Source organism: Oryctolagus cuniculus, chromosome 19 (assembly GCF_964237555.1).
Source record: "Oryctolagus cuniculus chromosome 19, mOryCun1.1, whole genome shotgun sequence".
In the NCBI taxonomy this organism is placed as follows: domain Eukaryota; kingdom Metazoa; phylum Chordata; class Mammalia; order Lagomorpha; family Leporidae; genus Oryctolagus; species Oryctolagus cuniculus.
In genome coordinates, this window is record NC_091450.1 from 42,798,379 (window position 1) to 42,818,569 (window position 20,191).

At 61.2% G+C, this 20,191-nt stretch overlaps 3 protein-coding genes and 1 long non-coding RNA gene across 15 annotated transcripts; 3 read left to right on the top strand and 1 right to left on the bottom strand.

The window, feature by feature from the left end:
- Positions 1-31: 31 nt before the first annotated feature.
- Positions 32-9,139, top strand: FBXO24 (F-box protein 24). 4 transcript variants are annotated; one of them, XM_017342581.3, is made up of 10 exons: positions 32-363; positions 2,504-2,602; positions 2,705-2,888; positions 3,809-4,047; positions 4,233-4,467; positions 5,134-5,292; positions 5,551-5,672; positions 5,871-6,002; positions 8,078-8,248; positions 8,555-9,139. In XM_017342581.3, exons 1-10 carry the CDS (start codon positions 325-327, stop codon positions 8,903-8,905), a joined length of 1,731 nt encoding a protein of 576 aa, XP_017198070.2. In that variant the 5' UTR covers positions 32-324; the 3' UTR covers positions 8,906-9,139. The 4 variants fall into 4 exon arrangements, with proteins under 4 accessions (XP_017198070.2, XP_069920541.1, XP_051703666.2 ...); XM_070064440.1 differs by lacking the exon at positions 32-363 and adding an exon at positions 2,089-2,314 and having other exon boundaries at positions 5,620-5,672; XM_051847706.2 differs by lacking the exon at positions 32-363 and adding an exon at positions 2,091-2,314.
- A 543-nt stretch (positions 9,140-9,682) lies between these two features.
- Positions 9,683-15,067, top strand: PCOLCE (procollagen C-endopeptidase enhancer). 2 transcript variants are annotated; one of them, XM_051847710.2, is made up of 10 exons: positions 9,839-10,174; positions 10,948-11,056; positions 11,388-11,646; positions 11,845-11,919; positions 12,464-12,588; positions 12,978-13,114; positions 13,431-13,714; positions 13,903-13,980; positions 14,107-14,277; positions 14,409-15,067. In XM_051847710.2, exons 1-10 carry the CDS (start codon positions 10,080-10,082, stop codon positions 14,564-14,566), a joined length of 1,491 nt encoding a protein of 496 aa, XP_051703670.2. In that variant the 5' UTR covers positions 9,839-10,079; the 3' UTR covers positions 14,567-15,067. The 2 variants fall into 2 exon arrangements, with proteins under 2 accessions (XP_051703671.2, XP_051703670.2); XM_051847711.2 differs by lacking the exon at positions 11,845-11,919 and having other exon boundaries at positions 9,683-10,174.
- On the bottom strand, positions 14,670-15,830 carry LOC108176796 (uncharacterized). 3 transcript variants are annotated; one of them, XR_001793498.3, is made up of 2 exons: positions 15,510-15,830; positions 14,670-15,338 (listed from the first exon to the last, which is right to left on the bottom strand). It is a non-coding gene; the product is annotated as an uncharacterized lncRNA (long non-coding RNA). The 3 variants fall into 3 exon arrangements; XR_007920175.2 differs by having other exon boundaries at positions 15,452-15,830; XR_007920176.2 differs by having other exon boundaries at positions 14,670-15,374; positions 15,452-15,830.
- A 99-nt stretch (positions 15,831-15,929) lies between these two features.
- MOSPD3 (motile sperm domain containing 3) lies at positions 15,930-18,371 on the top strand. 6 transcript variants are annotated; one of them, XM_051847713.2, is made up of 6 exons: positions 15,930-16,183; positions 16,452-16,716; positions 16,852-16,927; positions 17,128-17,357; positions 17,904-18,068; positions 18,169-18,371. In XM_051847713.2, the coding sequence occupies exons 2-6, from the start codon at positions 16,512-16,514 to the stop codon at positions 18,198-18,200; spliced, it is 708 nt and encodes a 235-aa protein (XP_051703673.2). In that variant the 5' UTR covers positions 15,930-16,183; positions 16,452-16,511; the 3' UTR covers positions 18,201-18,371. The 6 variants fall into 6 exon arrangements, with proteins under 6 accessions (XP_051703673.2, XP_008256218.2, XP_002711960.2 ...); XM_008257996.3 differs by having other exon boundaries at positions 16,169-16,254; XM_002711914.5 differs by lacking the exon at positions 15,930-16,183 and adding an exon at positions 16,205-16,339.
- Positions 18,372-20,191: the final 1,820 nt, after the last annotated feature.

A 20,191-nucleotide genomic window follows, 5' to 3' on the forward strand; every position in this document is an offset into this window, starting at 1 on the left:
GGGATGGGAGGGGGACTAGAATGGAGCGCACGCTAACGGCCGACGCTCCAAGCCCAGCCCGCCCCGCGCAGCCGTATCCAATCACCGTGCTTAGATGGCTTGCGATGGAGCCAATCAGGTCCAACCGGGAGGCGGGGACGACGGGGCTCCTCTAGATGGAATAGAGGCGGAGACTAGAAGCCGCAGGCCGCCCAGGGCTTCGTCCAAGGAAATCCAATTGCAAGCCAGATACAGACGAGTGATTGTCGAGAAGACCAATTAGATCCTTCGGAGGAAATCAGGCCCAGCCTCTTTCTCTGAGGGACGGGCCTACCTACCAGTAGCATGGGCGAGAAGGCGGTCCCTTCGCTAAGGAGGAGGCGGGTGAGCTAGAACTTTGAGGTAAAGAATGTGAGGGAGGCGTGCCGGGTTGGCCGAGAGAGAGCAGTGCGGGGGCTGAAGTAGCGTGGCGCACGCTGGACGCGTTAGGGAGCTAGCCAGGGAGCCAGTGTGCAGGCCGTTGTCGCAGCCGAAGGGACCGCGGGGACCGTTTCTGGCTGCGGAGGCTGAGGGGCCGCTAGGATCTCGGGTCCCGGGCGGGCGGCTTCCTGGGGGCTGTAGACACCCAGCCCGAGCAGCTCCGCGCGGCCGCAGTCGTGATGACCAGACCTGGGCTTTCTGTTTTTAAGAGAGGGAGAGACAGAGATCTTCCGTCCACTGGTTCACTTCCCAGATGCCCACAGCTGTCGGGGCAGGACCAGACGGAAGCCAGGAGCCTGGAACTCCATTCGCGTCTCCCACATGGATGGCGGGGGCCCAAGAACTCGCGCCATCGTCCACCGCTTTCTCGGGCACCTTAGCAGGGAGCAGGCTGGGAAGTAGAGCAGTCGGGATTCGAACTGGCGCTCATGTGGGACGATGGGGTTACAGCCCGGGCTTAACCCGCTGTGAGCCTACACTAGCCCCGTGACAGAATGAGAACAAGTTCTTCGTTTTCCAAATCAGGAAACTGAGGCAGAGGGCAGCCTGCAAGTTCCTGACAACCCCCAGTGCTCCACGCAGCGCCCCCCCCCCCCCACTTTGTACAGTGACACCACCTCTTGCTTGCTCCATGGGCTAAAATGGAGAAAGAGGAGGGGGACTGAGATGCGAGACAAAACATGGCCTTCTCGGAGTTGGTAGCATCCTGGTAGCGCCATCAGCGACCGAGAGGCCACTTCTGTGCTGTCCGTGGCCCAGCCACAGGATGGCTGATGACGCTGCGTCCCTACTGCTGATTTCCTGAACATCTGTTAAGTGAACATTCCATCTTGGGTGTTGCAAACTAGGTGTTTGCTTGTCACCGTGAGCAAGGGAGTCAGATGGCGTGGTGGACAGCTTGTTCGCCAGCGCAGCTAACGAAACGGTCTATGCAGCCCTGCACAGAGGAGCTCGCTGGCCAGCAGGACTGGGTTGCTATGGGCCCCTGGAAGAGTCAGCGACGCCTGGGACTTATTGGTGCACATCTCTGGCCCCTACCTGGATGGCTACAACACCAGCTCCTGTGCTTTCTCCTCGTAAATGCCCCCCCCCGCCCGCCCCCCATAAGACAAAGCTAAGAGCTCAGATTCTGGGAGGTGTCCTAAGCTGTCACAGTCAGGTCATCCCTTTCTCCTACCTCACTAGGTTGTCTTCACACGTGCAGTGTCCATACTAAGAACGCGGTCTGCTTTAGCCTTTCGCGAGACTGTGCAGAATTTGTGCTGAACTGTTCCCACTCCCATCCCGTGCATGCTTTTGTGAGCTGGGTGGGCCTGGCCCGGGTCCCCAAGAGGCCCCAGCCTGCTCAGGCGTCAAGGGTTCTGCAGTGTTTCTTTGCAGCATCGGTGCTACAAGGGCCTCAAGTGGGAAAACCTCCTGCAGGTCCCGAAAGTACAGGCCTCGTCTGCCAGGAACACAGACTTTATTTCTCCACTCAAATGCACATTCTATGAGTCGTCAGGTGGCCAGAGCTGAGCTGGAACCCAGGAGCTAGAAGATAAAGTCCAGAGCCAGGTTAAGGGGAACAGGTCACAGTGGCTGGACAGTGAGGTCACAGAGAGGTTTGTTTGCCCCAGACTCCATGAGGGAGGGGCCTTGAAGGCAGAGGGGCCCTAAAAGCCCCCCAAGCCCAGGCAGGGGACATGGTGTGGGAAAGGCAGCAGGGCCGGGGGCCAGGGAACTGTGTACGGGGGGCCCAGGGGCCCAGAGAGATGAGGGCAGGAGCAGGGAGGGGGCAGTCAGGATGGTGAGGAGAAGCCAGAGACGGAAGCTGCAAAAATTCACTGGGCTGTGCGGACGGGAGGAGGGGCTCAGGGTGAGGGGGTGGCCAGGCAAGGGCAGGGCAGGGAACTCAGGGCAGCCAGAGCTGGGGGAGGGGTGGCCAGTGGACCTGGAGAGAGCCGGTTTGAGAGGAGCCCCAAGACGGGAACCCACGGAAGAGGAACAGAGGAGGGAGGACGAAGCGAGACCCCCGTAGAACCACGCATCCCCCTTCTCTGGGCAGGTGAAGCGGACCTGCCCTTCCTGTGGCCCGGAGCCTGGGGGTGAAGAGAAGCAGGGCAGAGGGAGCCCTGTCTCTGTTCAGTTGTTCCCCCCAGAGCTGGTGAGTCCTCGGGGCGGGGGGGGGGGGCGCCGCCGAGGGTGAAGCGCTGGGGCCAGACCGCCCAGGGGCTGCCGATGACGCCTGCCTCCTCCCCGTCCCCAGGTGGAGCACATCATCTCCTTCCTCCCTGTCAGAGACGTGATCGCCCTAGGCCGGACCTGCCACTACTTCCACCAAGTGTGCGATGCCGAGGGCGTGTGGAGACGCATCTGTCACAAGCTCAGTCCCCGCCTCCGAGAGCAGGGATCCGGGGTCCGGCCCTGGAAGAGAGCTGCCATTCTTAACTGTACATCTCCCCCAGAGCCTCTTCTCCTTGCCTTTGTCCATACAGTGGGGTCCCTCCTGCTCTCTACGGCTGCGTCCCAGCCAACCTTCCTTCTCTCCCTTTCCTCTGGAAGGAACCTGTCAGATTCAAACAGACTCCCTTGACTACTTCCTCCAAGACCCTAGAGCCCCCCCCTGCCGACAGACTCCCCCACCGCCCCTCAGTAGCATCCCTGCCAGGTCTCACTCCAGGTCTTGCCTTAGAGGCATCCCCAGCTCCCCACCCCTGAGCTTTCTCCCTCCTCTAAACTGGGGTTCTCGGCCTTGTCACCACCAGCATTTTGGACAAATCCCTCCTTTGCTGTCCTGTGCATTTGAGCGTGTTTAGCAGAACGTTGGCCCCTACCCACTGGATGCCAGCAACACCTCCCCTAGTTGTGACAAGCCACATCCCCTGAGGGACAAGATCACCCCCAGCTGGGGAACCAGGCTGCACCTGTGCCCCTCCAAGGGCGCCCCGGTCCCACGGCTTCCTTTCACACAGATCAGGAGATTGGTCCAGAAAGCAGATCCAGAGCTGGGGGGGCGGGAGGTTACTGGTGCTTCTCAGCCATTCCCTTTCTCTCCTCTTTCTGCCTCTCTTCTGCGTTTTTATTCCCATGTTCCCCTTGACGCCTCTGATGCAAGGTTGGCGATGCCAAGAAGCGCTCAGTGAGAAGCAGCATCTGCCCTGGGCTGTGGTGGGGCAGAGAACGAAGGTTCAGACGTGGGGTAGAACCTCAGCTGTCCACATCTCCCTTGGAAGGGGCTACACCCCAGTCCTGGGGAGGAGGAGGAGCTAAACACCAGGGTGTCTTGAGAAATCCAGTTTGCCCAAACCGTGACTCATTCCCCTGTGTCCCCCTCTGCCCCATGAACCTTCCATCTCCTTCCCTTCTCCAGACACCAAGGGGCTGTATTTCCAGGCCTTTGGAGGCCGCCGCCGGTGTGTCAGCAAGAGCGTGGCCCCCCTGCTAGCCCATGGCTACCGCCGCTTCCTGCCCACCAAGGACCACGTCTTCATTCTGGACTACGTGGGGACACTCTTCTTCCTCAAAAACGCCCTGGTCTCCTCCACCCTTGGCCAAATCCAGTGGAAGCGGGCCTGCCGCTATGTTGTGTTGTGTCGTGGAGCCAAGGATGTGAGTAGAACACTGGCAGCCGAGAGCCACCCTCCACCCCCCAAGGAACCAGGCCCTGCCAGTCCCTACGTGTCCCCGTCAGGAACCAGAAAACCTCATTTCCCCACCCAGCACCCAAGTGTCTCATGTCCCACCTACAGCCCCACCTCACCCCTGATCCCAGACACCCTCATCCTCCCTCACAGTTCGCCTCAGACCCAAGATGTGACACGGTTTACCGGAAGTACCTCTACGTCCTGGCCACTCGAGAGCAATCAGGAGTGGTTGGTGCAACCGGCAACCGGGCCTGTGACTGTGTTGAGGTCTATCTGCAGTCCAGCGGGCAGCGAGTCTTCAAGATGACCTTCCACCACTCCATGAGCTTCAAACAGATCGTGCTGGTTGGGCAGGAGACCCACCGGGCGCTGCTGCTCCTCACAGGTGCGACCTAGAGCTGTGGTTTGCCCAGGGTCTCCTGCAGTTTCTCCAGGACCTGCCGTGGGGTGGTGGAGCAGGGGGGGGAGGGGATGGACACTTCTCAGGACTCCAAAGGCTACTTCTTCCTCCTGTCAATCCGGATAGCTCTGTTTGTCTTCTAGGCCAGGACTCTGCATAATATGCCAGCATGAGCAAAGGGTCCTGCTCCCAACAAGGAGTTTGTAAAACACTGCTCTGATGAGTGCCTGGATTTTTGAATTCTAACCCCTCCAAGCATCCATGACAGGCACCTCACTCAGTACTCAGCACTGCCCCCCGACTTTCCCAGTGTCCTCTGTACTTGACCACATCCTCAAATTCTGGATGTCTGAATGCCAGGCAGGGCCCCAGATCCTCAGACTTCATGCTTCCCAACACTCAAATGGCTTCTTCCAAAGCTGACAACTGGCCACCAGGTTTTTGTTGAAGTACCTTCTCTGGTTCATTTCAGGGGCTGAGCTCTGGGAGACTTGAAGTCATTCTTCCTTTATATCATTTCCACTTTTTTCCCCCCAGTCCCACCCTAGGGCAGAAATGTTTGATTCCTGGCTTAGGGAGTCTTTTGGACAATAACATGGACGTTGGAGAGGCCCCTCCCCCACATAATTGTCTGCCTCCCCCAACCCCCAGAGGAAGGCAAGATCTACTCTTTGGTAGTAAATGAGACGCAGCTAGATCAGCCCCGCTCCTACACCGTCCAGCTGACCCTGCGGAAGGTGTCCCGCTGCCTGCCTCACCTGCGTGTGACCTGCATGGCCTCCAACCAGAGCAGTACCCTCTACATCACAGGTAAGAACCACCTCCCTCATCGTAGGACCCCATCCTGAGCAGCCCCCCATCTGCTGGCAGCCCTGACCCCAGAGCTTGATGCTGAACCCCTGGGGGCATCTCAGTGAGACGCTGTGGTCGGGTACCTGGGCGGCATAGCTCGCGCATTTCTCCTGGGTGTGAGCCTCCCTAGATCTTGCTGCTTTCTTCCCAGGTGGGGACTTAGCCCTAGGAAACGGGTGCCCAAAGCCGCTGAGCTGAGGGCGCCCGACCCCCCAGACCAGGGTGGAGTGTATTTTGAGGTGCATACCCCAGGGGTGTATCGTGATCTCTTTGGGACCCTTCAAGCCTTTGACCCCCTGGACCAGCAGATGCCACTTGCTCTCTCACTGCCTGCCAAGGTAGGATCCTAGAGGGATGGGGCACACCAGAGGCGGGGCGGGGAGCTTCAGATCAGGTGCCGGGGGACCGGGTGGGACGGGGCACAGGGCACGGTAGAGTTCCGCGGGGGACGCAAGTCAGCAGTCGGGAGGTCCTGGAGCTCCCATTGCTCTGCAGGGAGCTGAGTGCCCACCTCCCCTCTCTGTCTTCCCTCTTAGATCCTATTCTGTGCTCTTGGCTATAATCATCTTGGCCTGGTGGATGAATTTGGCCGAATCTTTATGCAGGGAAATAACCGATACGGGCAGCTGGGAACAGGGGACAAAATGGACCGAGGGGAACCCACGCAGGTGAGGTCATTTGCGGGCAGCTTCATCCCCACCCCTTCCTCAGATTCCCTAATCCCTGGGCCTGTCCACTCTCTGGGTTCCTTAGAACCCACTTCCACTTCCCAGGACAGCTAGGCAGTCAGCCTGTGGTTCCTGTGACACTGGGGTCCTCTCTCCCCAAGGGTTGGCACTGTGAGGTCTGTGCTGTGAGTGCAGTTGGAATCCCTACAGTGGCCACAGTAGCAAGAAGAGAGGAGATGTGAGAGGGTCTGCTGGGTTAGAGAGGACCCAGGCAGGGACTGGGAAAGGCACCCCAGGCAGTAGGGAATGGGACAGGGTGAAGCCTGCACACCCCTGGTCAGTGGGAGGTCTGGGCTGGCTAGAGCAGAGAAGGGGTGCAGGGATGCAGGGAGTGTGAGGTGGTGGAGATGGGCACCGGGCTGGGGAGGTGCAGAGTTGGGGAAAAGTCCTTGCAGACTCTGAGCAGGAGGAGAAGGCCCCCCAGGTCAGCTGCCGTAGTGCCCAGGGAAGATCGTGAATGGGAAGGAACAGATCCAGGAGGTGTCGGGAAAAAAAAATCAAAAAAAAAAAACAAACAAACAAACAAAAAAAAACCAAAAACAAAAGGCCCTTGAAACTGATGCGATGTGAGGAGACAGAGGGGACTGGGAGAAAGGTGGAGACACCAGCAGGCGTCTGCAGGCAGGGGAGTGAAGAAAGCAAGTGTCTGAGACGGGGCAGCTGCCCCAGGTGCCACATCCTAGCAGGCAGGAGAGCGGAAAGTGTCAAACAGGCTGGGGAAGGCGGACGGCCAATGGTGACCGTGTGACACTGTCAGGATGCATTTCCTGATACGGAAAGATGGTCCTATCACATGTTTTGGTGTGTGGGGGGGACGTATCAAAGGGTTTACATAGCCAGGCCGGCGCCGCAGCTCACTAGGCTAATCCTCCACCTAGCAGCGCCAGCACACCGGGTTCTAATCCTGGTCGGGGCGCCAGATTCTGTCCCGGTTGCCCCTCTTCCAGGCCAGCTCTCTGCTGTGGCCCGGGAGTGCAGTGGAGGATGGCCCAAGTGCTTGGGCCCTGCACCCCATGGGAGACCAGGAGAAGCACCTGGCTCCTGCCTTGATCAGCGCAGTGCGTCAGCCATGGCGGCCATTGGAGGGTGAACCAACAGCAAAAGGAAGACCTTTCTGTCTCTCTCTCTCACTATCCACTCTGCCTGTCAAAAAAAAAAAAAAGAAAGAAAATACACAACTCATGTGTTTGTTTAGGCAACAGCGAAGGCTCTTGAACAAGATATTAGTAACAGGTGGTGGGGTTTCCCTGGGTTTTTTAAATTAATTTTTTGCTTGCCAATATTTGATTTTTCTAGAGTAGCCACAAATTACTTGTCTGCGCCTTCAGAATTAAAGTGGTGACAGTCTCAAGAGGAGTGAGTGTGTAGGAGGGGCCCTGAGATTTGGCAGCCGGGAGGTCAAGCGTCCCTGGGGAGAGCGTGTGAGGGGCGTGGCAGGGAAAGAAGCCAGGCCCAAGGAGGCTCAGGGAGGCCTGGCTGTGGCAGGGACAAGAATGTGGTCAAACCCATTTGGTCAGGGCACCAGTTCTGCTGCTTCAAAGGCAGAGGTAGGAAGCAGCCGGAATCCCATGGAAGTACTTCTTCAAAACAGGGGCCCTTGGGAAGAGTACGAGGTGACAAGTGGAAAATGCTAGAGAGAGGAGGGAGGGAGAGAGGCAGGGAGATTCAGGATGGTGGGGGGCGGCCGCTAAACTGAAACGGCACTGGCCTGAGAGGGGAGGAGCAGACAGCAGGCCCTGGCCTCTGCAAGGAGCTGCTTTTCCAGGGAGCGAAGAAGAGGAACGAGTGCTAGACCTCACGGAGTCAGACTCCTGGGGGCTGCCGGGACGCGGAGGCGGGACAGATGCTGCCAGTCTGCAGGGGCAGAGCAGACCTCAGGGAGGCAGGGTTTCTGCCTCCCGTTTCCTTCCCCTCCAGTTTACACCCTGCCCTGAGCCTCCTAGTCCCCCTGCTCTGACCCGGCCCCCCAACCCCAGCGTTCCCCTCTCAGGGACCCTGGTCCTGTGTCCCCTCAGGTACATTATCTACAATGCCCGATTGCCATGTGGTGTGGCCTCAACCACTCCCTGGTGCTGAGCCAGAGCTCCGACTTCAGCAAGGAACTGCTGGGCTGCGGCTGTGGGGCTGGAGGCCGCCTCCCCGGCTGGCCTAAGGGAAGCGCCTCCTTCGTCAGGCTCCACGTCAAGGTCAGGGCAGGGGCAGGCCGGGAAGGCAAGAGTGGTGGAGCCAGGTTGCCCCCAGGACTGTGGCTGGGACCCCTGCAGTAACCCAGGGGCCCCATTTCCCCGGCACCACCCCACCTCCCTTCCCTACAGGCGTACTGTGCTCTCCCTTAGCCGACCCCACTGGCCTCGTCTGACCTTGCACAACCTGGCACTTAGCCAGCTACAGCTCACTTGCTGGCTCAGGGCAGGGCCTGGGAGGGAAGAACACAGGAGCAGGGTTAGCCCCAGCTTCTTGGCCCCTCTCAGCCTCGCCCTTCCGTCCCCCAGGTCCCCCTGTGTGCCTGCTCCCTCTGCTCCACCAGAGAGTGCCTCTACATGCTGTCCAGCCATGACATCGAGCACCATACCGCCTATCGGGACCTGCCAGCCAGCAGGACCCCAGAGCCCACGGGGGCCTGTGCATCGCAGGACCCCGGGGGGGCTGCCCGGGCCTGCAAGGAGTACCTCATCCAGATCCACAGCTGCCCCACGCTGCAGGAGCGCATGGAGAAGATGAGGGAGATCGTGGGCTGGATGCCCTTGATGGCCGCACAGAAGGATTTCTTCTGGGAGGCCTTGGACATGCTGCAGAGGGCAGCTGGCGGGGTCAGCCCAGGCTCCCCGACCCGTGAGAGCTGACTCCCCACTCCCAGCCTCACCCCTAGACGGGGCCACAGGCTAGGGGGAGACTGGCTGGTGGTAATGAATGCTGCGTGTGGGGAGGGGTCTCAGGGTGGGGACTGCTGACCACGCCAGGGTAGGGCAAGGACCTCTTTTATAAAATGTTCCGGGGGCTGCCCAGGAGGGGCCCCCAACCCGACTATCATGGACGAGAGATTTAATGGACAAATAGAATAAAACGACTGAAATGAGGCCCAGTTTGGAGCCCTGGGGCCTAGGGGTCATCACGGATAGAGGGAGGGGGCCGATGCCTGTCTCAGCAGGTGAGGGAGGGCAGGACCGGCGCCAGCTCTCAGCTGCTGCAGAGCCGCCGGCACCTGGCACTTCCCGCTCTGCAGACCCCAGCCAGCCCAAGGGACTTGGAAGTCCTAACCCCACCTTCTGGGGCCACTCGGTGAACACACACTATCTGGGCCAATGGCTCCTGTTTCCTGGACGTGTCCCCACCCCCAGGAGACCACATCTTCACTCCCAGGGAGCCAGCCCCCTCCCTTCCCCCTGTTCCACTCCCTTCCACAGCACCTCATGCCTCCCGACCCCACTCCTGACTTTCAAATACTTAGAAACAGGAGTGAGCAGAATTCGTCCTCCCTGGCCAGGTCTCCCACTGGCCCAGGCTTGGAGAGACACAGTAGAAGTGGAAAACAGGCCGGGGGGGAGGGGTGGCCAGGAAGGAGGTGAATGGTTCGGGGTGGGAGTCCTGTGAGGGACTTTACTCTGGGTGCTGCGGAAGCAGGGGCGGGAGTGTCAGGGCGGGCTGGACAACCCCGGGGAAGGCCCAGAGGCCATGCCCCTGGGCGGCCCGGGCCCCAGGCGGAGTGCCATTCCAGAGGACCTCACAGAGGTCCTGGAGGATGCTCCCTGTGGCCTTCACCGTGCCACCCCCTACTTAGGCCAATATTTATGTGTCCCAGACCTAGAGAGGCCCCTGGACTCGCCACTGTCCCGCTCTGTCTCCCTGTCCCGCCTTCCTGCCGCCCGCCCCGCTGGCCAGTCCCCACGCCCACACACCCGCCTGGGGCTGCCTCATCTGGCACTGATTATCCTGCTGCTGCTGCCGCTGCCGCTGCCGCCGCCTCCGCCAAACTCAGCTGCTGCTCCGTCGAGGACCCCAGCGCTGCTCCCCCCCAACATGTTTCCTGCTGCCACAGCCTCCCTCCTGGGGCCCCTCCTCACGGCCTGGGCCCTGCTTCCTCTCGCCCAGGGCCAGACCCCCAACTACACCAGGTAGGTCTCAGCATCTTGCAGATAGCTCCAGGGAGCTTCGAGACTGCTTCACGGGGGTTATGTCTGGATCCTGAGGTCCTTTTGCTAACACCACCCCGAGACTTCGCACCCCACCCCCAACATCTCCCCCCCTGTTGAAGACCACACTCTGCTGCTCCCCTCCCTCCACTCCCGATCCTCTGCCCTCCTAAATCTCCCCCTCTACCCAGAGCCTTGGCCCCCCATGGAGTTTAAGGGAGCCAAGATCCTGAACTTGCTTGGGAGCTGGACATCTGGCTTCCAGGAAGAAGCTAGAGGGAGATGGTGGGGGGAGGGGACAGCAAGGGGGAGGCCTGGGAGTCAGATACCCCAGTGGTCTGCTGGAACAGGTCCAGGTCAAAGGTAGGGAGCTCGGGAGCCTGGGCTCGGTCTCGGCCCCCTCCCCCCCCCCAACATCGCCTCGTGGCTGCGTCCACATCTGGAAGTGGTTAGGCAGCTCCTGTCCCTGACTGCCAGGCAGGACGAGGGGGGGGGGGAGTGGGGAAGAGGGGCTGAGGATTCCCGGAATTCCTGTTGGGGTGGGGATTCTGGGGGGCTGGAGGGAAGCCTGAGTTGTGGGTCCTGCTTTTTCTCTACCCTCTGCCGGCGTCTTCCCCAGCCCACCCCTTCCTGGTGGCTGAGCCACCCCAAGTCCCCTCGGCCTTTCTTTCCCGCGACCCCAGCCTCCCGTCCTTACCTATCCCCATCTCTCTGCTGCTGCCTGCACCCCTGACAGCCCCTCTTCTGTTCCCCAGACCTGTGTTCCTGTGCGGAGGGGATGTGACTGGGGATTCGGGTTACGTGGCAAGTGAGGGTTTCCCCAACCTCTACCCCCCCAATAAAGAGTGCATCTGGACAATCACGGTGAGAGACCCCTCTGGTCACTGCCCTGATCAAAATCTCCCAGGGAAAAGGCCTGACCACCACGGGGACTCCCCCACAGCGGGGCCAGCCCAAGCCCCCTCCACTCCCGCCCCCACTGTCCATCCCACTTTAACTCTTAACTCACAGCTCCACTCCTGATTCTCCACTCCCAACTTCTTTCCGAGACCCCAGTCTTGTCTCTGGCACAGCCCCCTCTGCTCAGCTAGACGTGGGCCCTTTCCCCTCAAGCCGGTGGTGTAGGAACCGCCGGGGAGAGGGATCTGTGTGTGGCCTGACTTTGGGGGGTCCCCGCCCCTGTCCCCCGTCTCAGGTCCCCGAGGGCCAGACTGTGTCCCTCTCCTTCCGAGTCTTTGACCTGGAGCTGCACCCCTCCTGCCGCTACGATGCTCTGGAGGTTTTTGCGGGGTCTGGAACCTCGGGCCAGCGGCTCGGGCGCTTCTGCGGGACCTTCCGGCCGGCGCCTCTAGTCGCCCCCGGCAACCAGGTGACCCTAAGGATGACAGCGGACGAAGGCACGGGAGGACGAGGATTCCTGCTCTGGTACAGCGGGCGGGCCACCTCGGGCACTGGTGAGCCCTCCCGCACCTCCGCCTGCCCCTCCTGGCCCCGCCCCCGGCGCAGGCCCCGCCCCCAGCCCTAACCCACCCCGCGCCCGAGAGCCTAGGGCCCCCTGACCTCCCTGGCCCTTCCTCCTCACTAACTGCCCCTTCAGTCCCTCCTCCCGGTCTTCTCTCCCCCCTCCCGCTCCCACCCACCCCGTCTTCCAGGCCCCCCCCCAGGCGCGAGGCGGAAATGGGTCACCGACCCGCGGGTGGAATGGGCGGCCTGGGGTTACTGGGATGGTGAGTAATTGCCCGGCCTCGTCCGCAATCGGGCTCCCTCCGATGGGCGCGAGGGGGCACCCCAGGGCTGGGGGACCAAGTTCCCCCGACCCGGAGCCCCCTACGTCCAGCCCTGGGCTCCCGATTGCGGTCCCATCACCCCCTCCTGGCGGCAGAAGTCTTCCTTGAAGTCTTTCAGGCGGGGACCTCCCCTTGGGGGTCTCAGGGGCTAAGCCCCCAGTCGAGGGCACCCTCACGGCGTGGGGGCGCTCCAGCCTGCGAAGGGGACCCTTCTGCCAGGCCGGGGGGATGGGATCTCCCAGGGGAAGCGGTCGGGGAGGGGCCAGAAGGGAGCGCGCCCAGCCAATGCCTCCTCCTCCTCCCGCTGCCCGCAGGGGCGCCCGCTCCACCCGGCCGCCTCTGCTAACCTGCCCTCCTGTCTGCTCCCCTCATCCTGAGACCCAGACACCCGAACTTCCTGTCCAGGCTCCCAGCCTAGCGCTCTCCCCAAGCCGACCCAAGGTCTCCAGCGCCCCCCACCCCCGCTCCTCTCTCCCCTCCCCAGAGCACCAGTTTTGCGGGGGGCGGATGGAGAAGGAGCAGGGAACCCTGACCACGCCCAACTGGCCCGAGTCGGATTATCCCCCGGGCATCAGCTGTTCCTGGCACATCATCGCGCCCCCTGACCAGGTACTGACCCTCTGCTGGGCCTGCCCGTGGGGGACTCGGGCGGCGTCCAGCCTGCAGCCAGCCAGCACACGTCGACTGTGCACTGAGCTTGCGCCGGTGCGGACCAAAACCAGGCCCAGACCCGGCTTGCGCGCGCACACAAAAAATGTAAAATTACAACCTGAGGATCTTAGAGCGAGGTACAAGGTGCGGGCGGGCGCGAGGGTCTCAACCCCTAGCCGGGGGTCCCTTGGCTGTGTGTGACCCCCCCCCCCCAGCAGTGGGGTGAGGGAGCGGACCCGGGGGTTCCAGAGGCCAGACCCGACTGCTGTTAAAGGTGCGGGAGGCGGCGTTCGGGTGGAGGAGGTGAGGGGTCCCGCCGCGCAGCCCCCGCCTCGGTCCGCCGGCAGGTCATCGCGCTGACCTTCGGGAAGTTTGACCTGGAGCCGGACACCTACTGTCGCTACGACTCGGTCAGCGTGTTCAACGGAGCCGTGAGCGACGACGCCAAGAGGCTGGGAAAGTTCTGCGGCGACACGGCCCCGGGGTGAGCGGCGGCCCCGGGGTGCGCGGCGGGTCTGGGCTCTCCTCCAGTCCCAGGTGAAAGCCGCTGTTTTGAGGGGCGGGGCTCAACCAGAGGGGCGGGGTCCGAGCCGGGGGGGGGGGGCGCAAACGGGTAGGCGGAGCGGGGAAGGGGCCAGGTAAAGGGAGCCTTGGCCCCTCTTCTGGCCGGGGTCTGAATTGACAGCCAAATGGGGGCTGCGAAGCCGGGAAGCTGGTGCGGCCCCTGGACCGGCCCGCAGCGGTTGAAAGGCCCTGGAGCCTGGAAGGGCCTGCCTGATTCCTCCCGCAATGTCCCGCAGCCCCATTTCCTCCGAAGGGAACGAGCTCCTTGTCCAGTTCGTGTCGGATCTCAGCGTCACCGCCGACGGCTTCTCGGCCTCCTACCGAATCCTGCCACGGGGCACAGCAGCGCAAGGGCCAGCCCAGGCCCCAGGAGAGGACGCCCGGCCGGGTCCCCCACTCGTCGACTCTGGCTCTAAGCCGGGAGTTGGACCCAAAGTCAAGCCGCCCTCGAAGCCGCGCGTCCAACCTGCAGGGAAGCCGGAGGCCCCGCCAGAGGCCAAGACACCTCCCCAGGACCCCGGTGAGTCCAGGAAGGGGGACAGGGCCGTTCCTCCCCGTTCCTCCTGGGCTCAGTCACTCCGTTCACTCCCTGGCGCCTCTCCGCTGCCAGTGGCTGGGACCCAGAGCTGGAGAGAGCTCTAGACCAGTCAGATCAATGAGGCCGCTAAGGGGAGCAGGAGCCTTCCAACCTGGCCCCCTCCCTCCTAGATGTACCCAGCATCCCCTGCCCAAAGCAGTGCCAGCGGACAGGCACCATGCAGAGCAACTTCTGCACCAGCAACCTGGGTAAGACGCCCCCCCACCCACCCCCCGCCCCTGCCCTGCTCTCGCTCCTCCTCTAACCAGCCCCTCCCCTGGACCCCCGAGCCCTGGCCTCCTGGCTGTTCATCTCTCACCCCCCTTCTTCCGCAGTGGTGACTGGGACAGTAAAGTCCATAGTTCGGGGCCCGGGCGAGGGTCTCTGGGTCACGGTCAGTCTCATCGGTGCTTACAAAACCGGAGGACTGGAGCTGCCCTCTCCGCCCACTGACGCCTCCCTGAAGTTTTACGTGCCCTGCAAGCACTGTCGCCCCCTGAAGAAAGGTAACAAAGACCCCGGGGCAATGGGAAGGGGCCGGCTGAGCCACGCAGAGGCAGAGGCGACAGAGGTGTGGGACCCGCGCCAGGAGCTGGCCAAGGTCTCAGTAACCGCACCGCCCACCCCGCCTCCCCAGGAGCCAGTTACCTGCTGATGGGCCAGGTGAAAGAGAACGGAGTTCCCGTGCTCCCTCCGGACAGCTTCGTGGTTCTCTACCGGCCCACCCAGCACCAGATCCTCACCAACCTCAGCAAGCGGAAGTGCCCCTCCCAACCTGCCGAGTCCCAGGTGTGAAACCAAGGCCAGCTCCAACTCCTGGCCCACAGGGCCCCTCTCTTATCTGAATAAATATTTCTTAACTGAAAAAAAAAAAAAAAAAAAAAAAAAAAACCTCGACTTTATGGTTTCGAGCCCACCCTGTGGATTCTTTCACGCAATCAACAGAGGGGTGTCCCGTGGGCCCTCACTGCTCACTTCCTACACCCCATCAGGCTCAGCATTCTCCCCAGGCACTCTGTGGAGAGAGAGAAACGAGGTGGGAGCGGGAGACACCTGTACCCTATCCCTGTGGGGTGCCTGGGGTGCAGCCCCACCCCCAGCTTTCTGCTAATCCCCCCCTCCCCCGGGAGGCAGCAAGTGAGGGCCCTGCCACCCCCACGGGAGTCCCAGATGGGAGTTTCTGCCGGGCCGGCTCCAGCTGATGCCAATGTCTGTGGAGAGAACCAGTGCATGGAAGACCTCTGCTTCTCCCTCTCTGTCCACTCTGCCTTCCAAATAAATAAGAATACAGCAGGATTTCAAGCAGTACTGTAGCAGGAACAGGAACGTTGGAGGAGTGGGCGCTCGCCTCGCGGTTGGATGCTCACACCCCACACTGGAGTACCTGGGTTCGAGTCCTGGCTCCTGCCAGGGCATACCCTGGAGGGGCGCAGGGCTGGCTCAGGGTGAAGTAGGCAGGCATAGGGGGTCATCTCCGATTTCAAGGGTCTGGGTTCCTGCCACCCGGCGGACCAGCTGGATGCGTGGTGGGCATCTGGGAGTGAACCCACAGATGGGAGCGCGCTCTCTACAGTTAAAAGAAATACAAGACAAAGGGGGGATTCTACACAGGCTATCCTCATAGGCTCAATTTCGCTTTTGCTCCACTGCTGACGTTCGGCTCAGGGTGAGATTCCTCACCTCGTCGGGGTTATTTCCTGACCTGTAAAAGCCATCAAGATTCTACCGGATGATGTACGTGGCAGGGGCTGGCGGAGCGGGACCGCGGTACCAGTGCGCACGGGGAGAAACGGGATAGGAGCCCTGGGCCGAGGCCCGAGTTCCACCTGGGAGCAGCCTCCAGCGGTTCTGCTGCGAGAAGCCGAGGCGAAGCGCTTCCTCGCGGGAGACCCAGGACCTCGCTCTCCGAGGGAGAGGGGAAGGACAAAGCTCAACCCGCAGCTCCGCCCTCGTCTCTCCCGCTTAACTCGGGGCTACTCGCGCTAAGCTCTTACGTCACCGTCACCGAGCCAATCGCCGGCGCCAAGAGGTGAGGCCTTCTGTTTGGCCTTCAGGCGCACCAATCGGCGTTTCGCTACGGCGGAAACGAGACCGTCCGGCCAATAGGAGAGGTCGTACGGCGGAAGTGCAGACACAGGGACCCGCGGGAATATGGCCGCCTTGGTCGGGCTACCAGCTGATTGGCAGGGGTTTTGACCACCAGATGAGCCTCATAACACCAACGGCCGTTCGGAGCCGGAAGCCCGACGAGACGCGGGCCGAGCTCAGGGAGGAGGGGTCGGGAGCACACAGGCGAGTCGGAAGGCAGGGAGCGTGAAAGGCAGCTCCGGAGAGTTGTACAGCGGGCTGAGTCCGGCCGGAAGGAGGGGGGCGGGAGCGTCGGAACGCCCGGAAGGGGCGGGACCTTCTGAGGTGGGCGGGACTTGTTGGGCCCGCGAACCCAGCCTGACGAGAAGGCCGGGATTGGGAGCACCGAGGGGCAGGTTTAGTGGGGTGGGCGTGGCCATCGAGGTTGGGTTTGGGGCGGGATCTGAAGGGGGACCTGGGGCAAAACTTGGAAGGGGACAGGTGTGTGGGACCTGGGCCTGGGTCAGCGAGGGCCCCCTCGAGCGGGGCTCCGAGGCGGCGGCGGCGGCATCATCAGTCCAGGCCCTGCCCCACGGTCGCATCTTGTCCCCAGCCCTAGACTCCAGGCCCTGTCCTAGTTCTGCCCTCGGATGTCCGACCGCCCAGAGCCTGCATGCGCCGGGGGGCGCCCCAGGACCAGGAGCTGGTGGGTCCGGGGGCCCCTGGGCGGGGGTCCCGGAGCGCCCCTCCTCCCTCGGGACCGGTTGTTCCGGTCCTCGTCTTACCCCTGGATCTAGTATTCAGAGCGGACCAGCGGAGCGGCCTCCGACAGCTGCTGACCCTCTACAACCCCACAGGAACTGCGCTTTGCTTCCGAGGTGAGGGAGTGAGCGCCTACCGCTAGGGACCTGGGGGCGGGCGGGCTGGTTGAGGTGGGCCAGATGTCCAGCCCTGGGGCCGAAGGCGTCCCCCCGGGGCTTGTCCAGCGTCTCTTGGTGCGTCTTCACCCCCAGTCCTGTGCACAGCACCTGCGAAATACACGGTGTTTGAGGCCGAGGGCTATGTGAAGGCGCAGTCCTGCATTGACATGTGAGTGAATTGTGGGGAGGGGAGATGGGCCAAAACCAGGGGTCGCTGCAACCTGTTGTCTTGGCACTGAGACTTTGTCCTGTCTGGGGATCCAGGCCTGAGGGAGAGGCCGGGGTGGAGGGCGGGGGGTGGGGTCGGGGGTGGAGGGTGCACGCCTGGAGGTGTTTGGTCACCGCCTCCCACTTCTCTCCGCGGGACAGAGTGATTCGCCATGTGGCCCCCATCCCCAGCCACTACGACGTCCGGGACCGATTCCGCATTGAGCTGTCCGAGGAGGGAGCCAATGGCCGAGTGGTGGGCCGCAAGGACATCACCTCGGTTCTCAGAGCCCCAGCACACCCCCTTGAGCTGCAGGGACAGCCCAACCCGGTGCCCCCGCTGGGGCCCCCTGCCGGGACAGCAGCCCCCATGGCCAGACCCTTCCAAGAGAGTGAGTGAAGGGATGGGGCTTCTGTAGGGAGAAGGAGCTAGCGTTAGCCTAGACAGGAACTTAATTGGGTTTCCAGGGATCTCCTTTTGCCCTAAGAGTTGAGGTTTTATATGGAGTACGTGGGGCAGGGTGGTGCACAGGGAAGACTGCAGGTTTCCTGGCTTTTGGCTTCTATGCAGAGAGAACGGAGTCTTCTTCAGTCTAACTGCAATACTTCCTGTCCAGTGCCAACCCTGTTCGGTTCAGTAAGAAACCTGTGTTGAGCAACCACACCGGGCTGAGTTGCATGCTGGGTATGGGAAGTAGAGAATAGCCCCCGCCCGTCAGGTGGGCGCCCAGAAGGCCGTGAAGAAAGCACAAGAGAGGAAAGACACGACCGGGAGCTAGAGGAGAGAGGGCTCTCTGTGGCTGCGGGGACACGGGCGCTGGCGAGGGGAGAGTACTTTGCACTGCGCACCTGGGGGCTCCTGGGGGAGCCCCCTCCCTGGAGCACCTGAGGCCGGGCGGGAGTGCAGAGCACGGCTGCTGATGAGCCCTGTCCCGCAGCCCCCCGCCAGCAGCTGGCCACCAGCTCCTTCCTGCTCTTCTTGCTGACCGGCATGGTGTCTGTGGCCTTCTTGCTGCTCCCACTCCAGGACGAAGTGGGCAGCCAGCTGCCCCAGGTCCTGCACGTGTCCCTGGGACAGAAGCTGGTGGCAGCCTACGTCCTGGGTGAGTGTTGTGGTGGCTGGGGACCCGGGCCTCAGAGAAGGGAGAGGGAGGCGCCAGGGGCAGGCTGCTGACCTCGCTCTCTCTCGTCCTCTGCCCCCAGGCCTTCTCACCGTGGTGTTTCTCCGGACCTGAGCCCCTCGCTCCGCCCCCCGGGCAAGGACTCAGGCAGCCACTGTGACCTCTTTCTTTGCCTCTGCGCCCTCCTCCTCCTTCCTGCCTACTCCTCTCCCCCATCCCCAGAGCAAAATATCCAGGGATTTGTATCATTTTCCAAGTTGAATAAAATAACTTTGTAAAATTGCAGTGGGAAACGTAGGATCGTTGGCCCTAGGTTGCTGTCTCTTACTTGGTACCTGGGCAGCCTCCTGTTCCTGCCGCTGCCAGTCCCGAGGCTTGGGTGGCTAGAGCAGTGACGAGGCCCAGGAAGGATTTGGGAGCCCGTGGTGAGTGCTGGAGGGCCTTGAACAAGTCTTGTTATTTCTCTGAGCCTCCATTCCTAGCAGTAGAATGAGGACAAGGGGCAAGTTGATTTTAATTTTATTTATTTGAATGGCAGGGTGAGAGATCTTCCATCAGTTGTGCAGCTTGGCTTCGGGGGGCCTTGGGGCCTGCCCCACTGCCCCGGGAGTCTCGTCCCTCCCAACCCTCGAAGGCCCCAGGAGGGCGTGGCCCTGATAACATGCAGGGGATGGGTCTGCATTTGTGTCCAGGAGCCTGGGAAGAGCTCCGGCCATGGCCCCCAAACCTCTCTTGCCAGACTTTTGGATAATAACCACGTTAGGCTGGCCCTGGCAGGTCCCCAAAATTCACTGGAGGCTCCACTCACATTGCTATGAGAAGGCCTTGTTGCTGGTGGGCTCAGTGAGCTTTTTTTTTTGAAAGGCAAAGAGAGAGAGTGATCTCCCATCTGCTGGTTCACTTCCCAGATGGGCACAACAGCCAGGGCTGAGCCAAGCCAAAGCCAGGAGCCTGGAACTCCATCCTAGTCCCCCATGTGGGTGGCAGAGGCCCAAGTCCTTGGGCCATCTGCTGCTGCCTTCCAGGCACAGTAACAGGGAGCTGGGCAGGAAATGGAGCAGCCAGGGCACAAAACAGATGCTCCAGTATGGGATGCCAGCGTTGCAGGCAACAGTTTCATCTGCTGGCCCCTCAAAGCTTTTGAAACAGCCGTCTCCTTGGTTCTCTGTAAAGTTACTTCCAATAAACCCTCTGTAGGTTGAGAACGTTAAGTTGAAAGTGCACTTACTTACTCTTCCTAACCTGCCCAGCATCCATGCACAGCTGACTCCCCTGGGGCTGACTGGGAGCTGCAGTCGCTGCTGTGGCCCGGCATGGAGAGAGAGGCCCAGACCCCATTGCACTGGCCCAGAAAAAGATCTGTTTGAAGCAGGGTTTCTACTGAATACGTTTCACTTTCCCACCATCACAGAGTCAACAAATCATAAATCAGCCACTGGAAACTGAGAACCTTCTGTATAGGGGTGGGAAGAGATTGATGGGTAAAGCCGCTGCCTGCAGTGCCGGCATCCCATGTGGGCGCTGGTTCAAGTCCTGGCTGCTCACTTCCAATCCAGCTCTCTGCTGTGGCCTGGGAAAGCAGCAGAAGATGGCCCAAGTCCTTGGGCCCCTGCACCCATGTGGGAGACCCAGAAGAAGCTCCTGGCTCCTGGCTTCAGATAAGCACAGCTCCGGCCATTGTGGCCAACTGGGGAGTGAACCAGTGGATGGAAGACTCTCTCTCTCTCTCTGCCTCTGCCTCTGCCTCTCTGGAATTCTGCCTTTCAAATAAATAAGTCAAAAGAAGAAAAAAAAAAAAGCAACAACAAGATCAGAAGCACTTCTGGTCCCAGGAATTTTAGATAAGGGATAATCACCCTGTGCCTGTGTCTCCACCCTCACTGGACAAGGGCTGGGCAAGGCAGGCCTGAGGAGGCCGCTCCGACAGCTACGTGGCCACTACAGTCTTACAGGGACCCTTGTTCAGAAGGACACTGTTTTGAGGTTTCATCTTTCGTTGCTGTCTTGACATGCTTGGTAATCTTATTTTTGTGTTTTTTTTTCCAAATATTTATTTGTTTATTTTGAGTTAGAAGGAAAGAGAGAGCTTCTATCTGCTTGTTCAC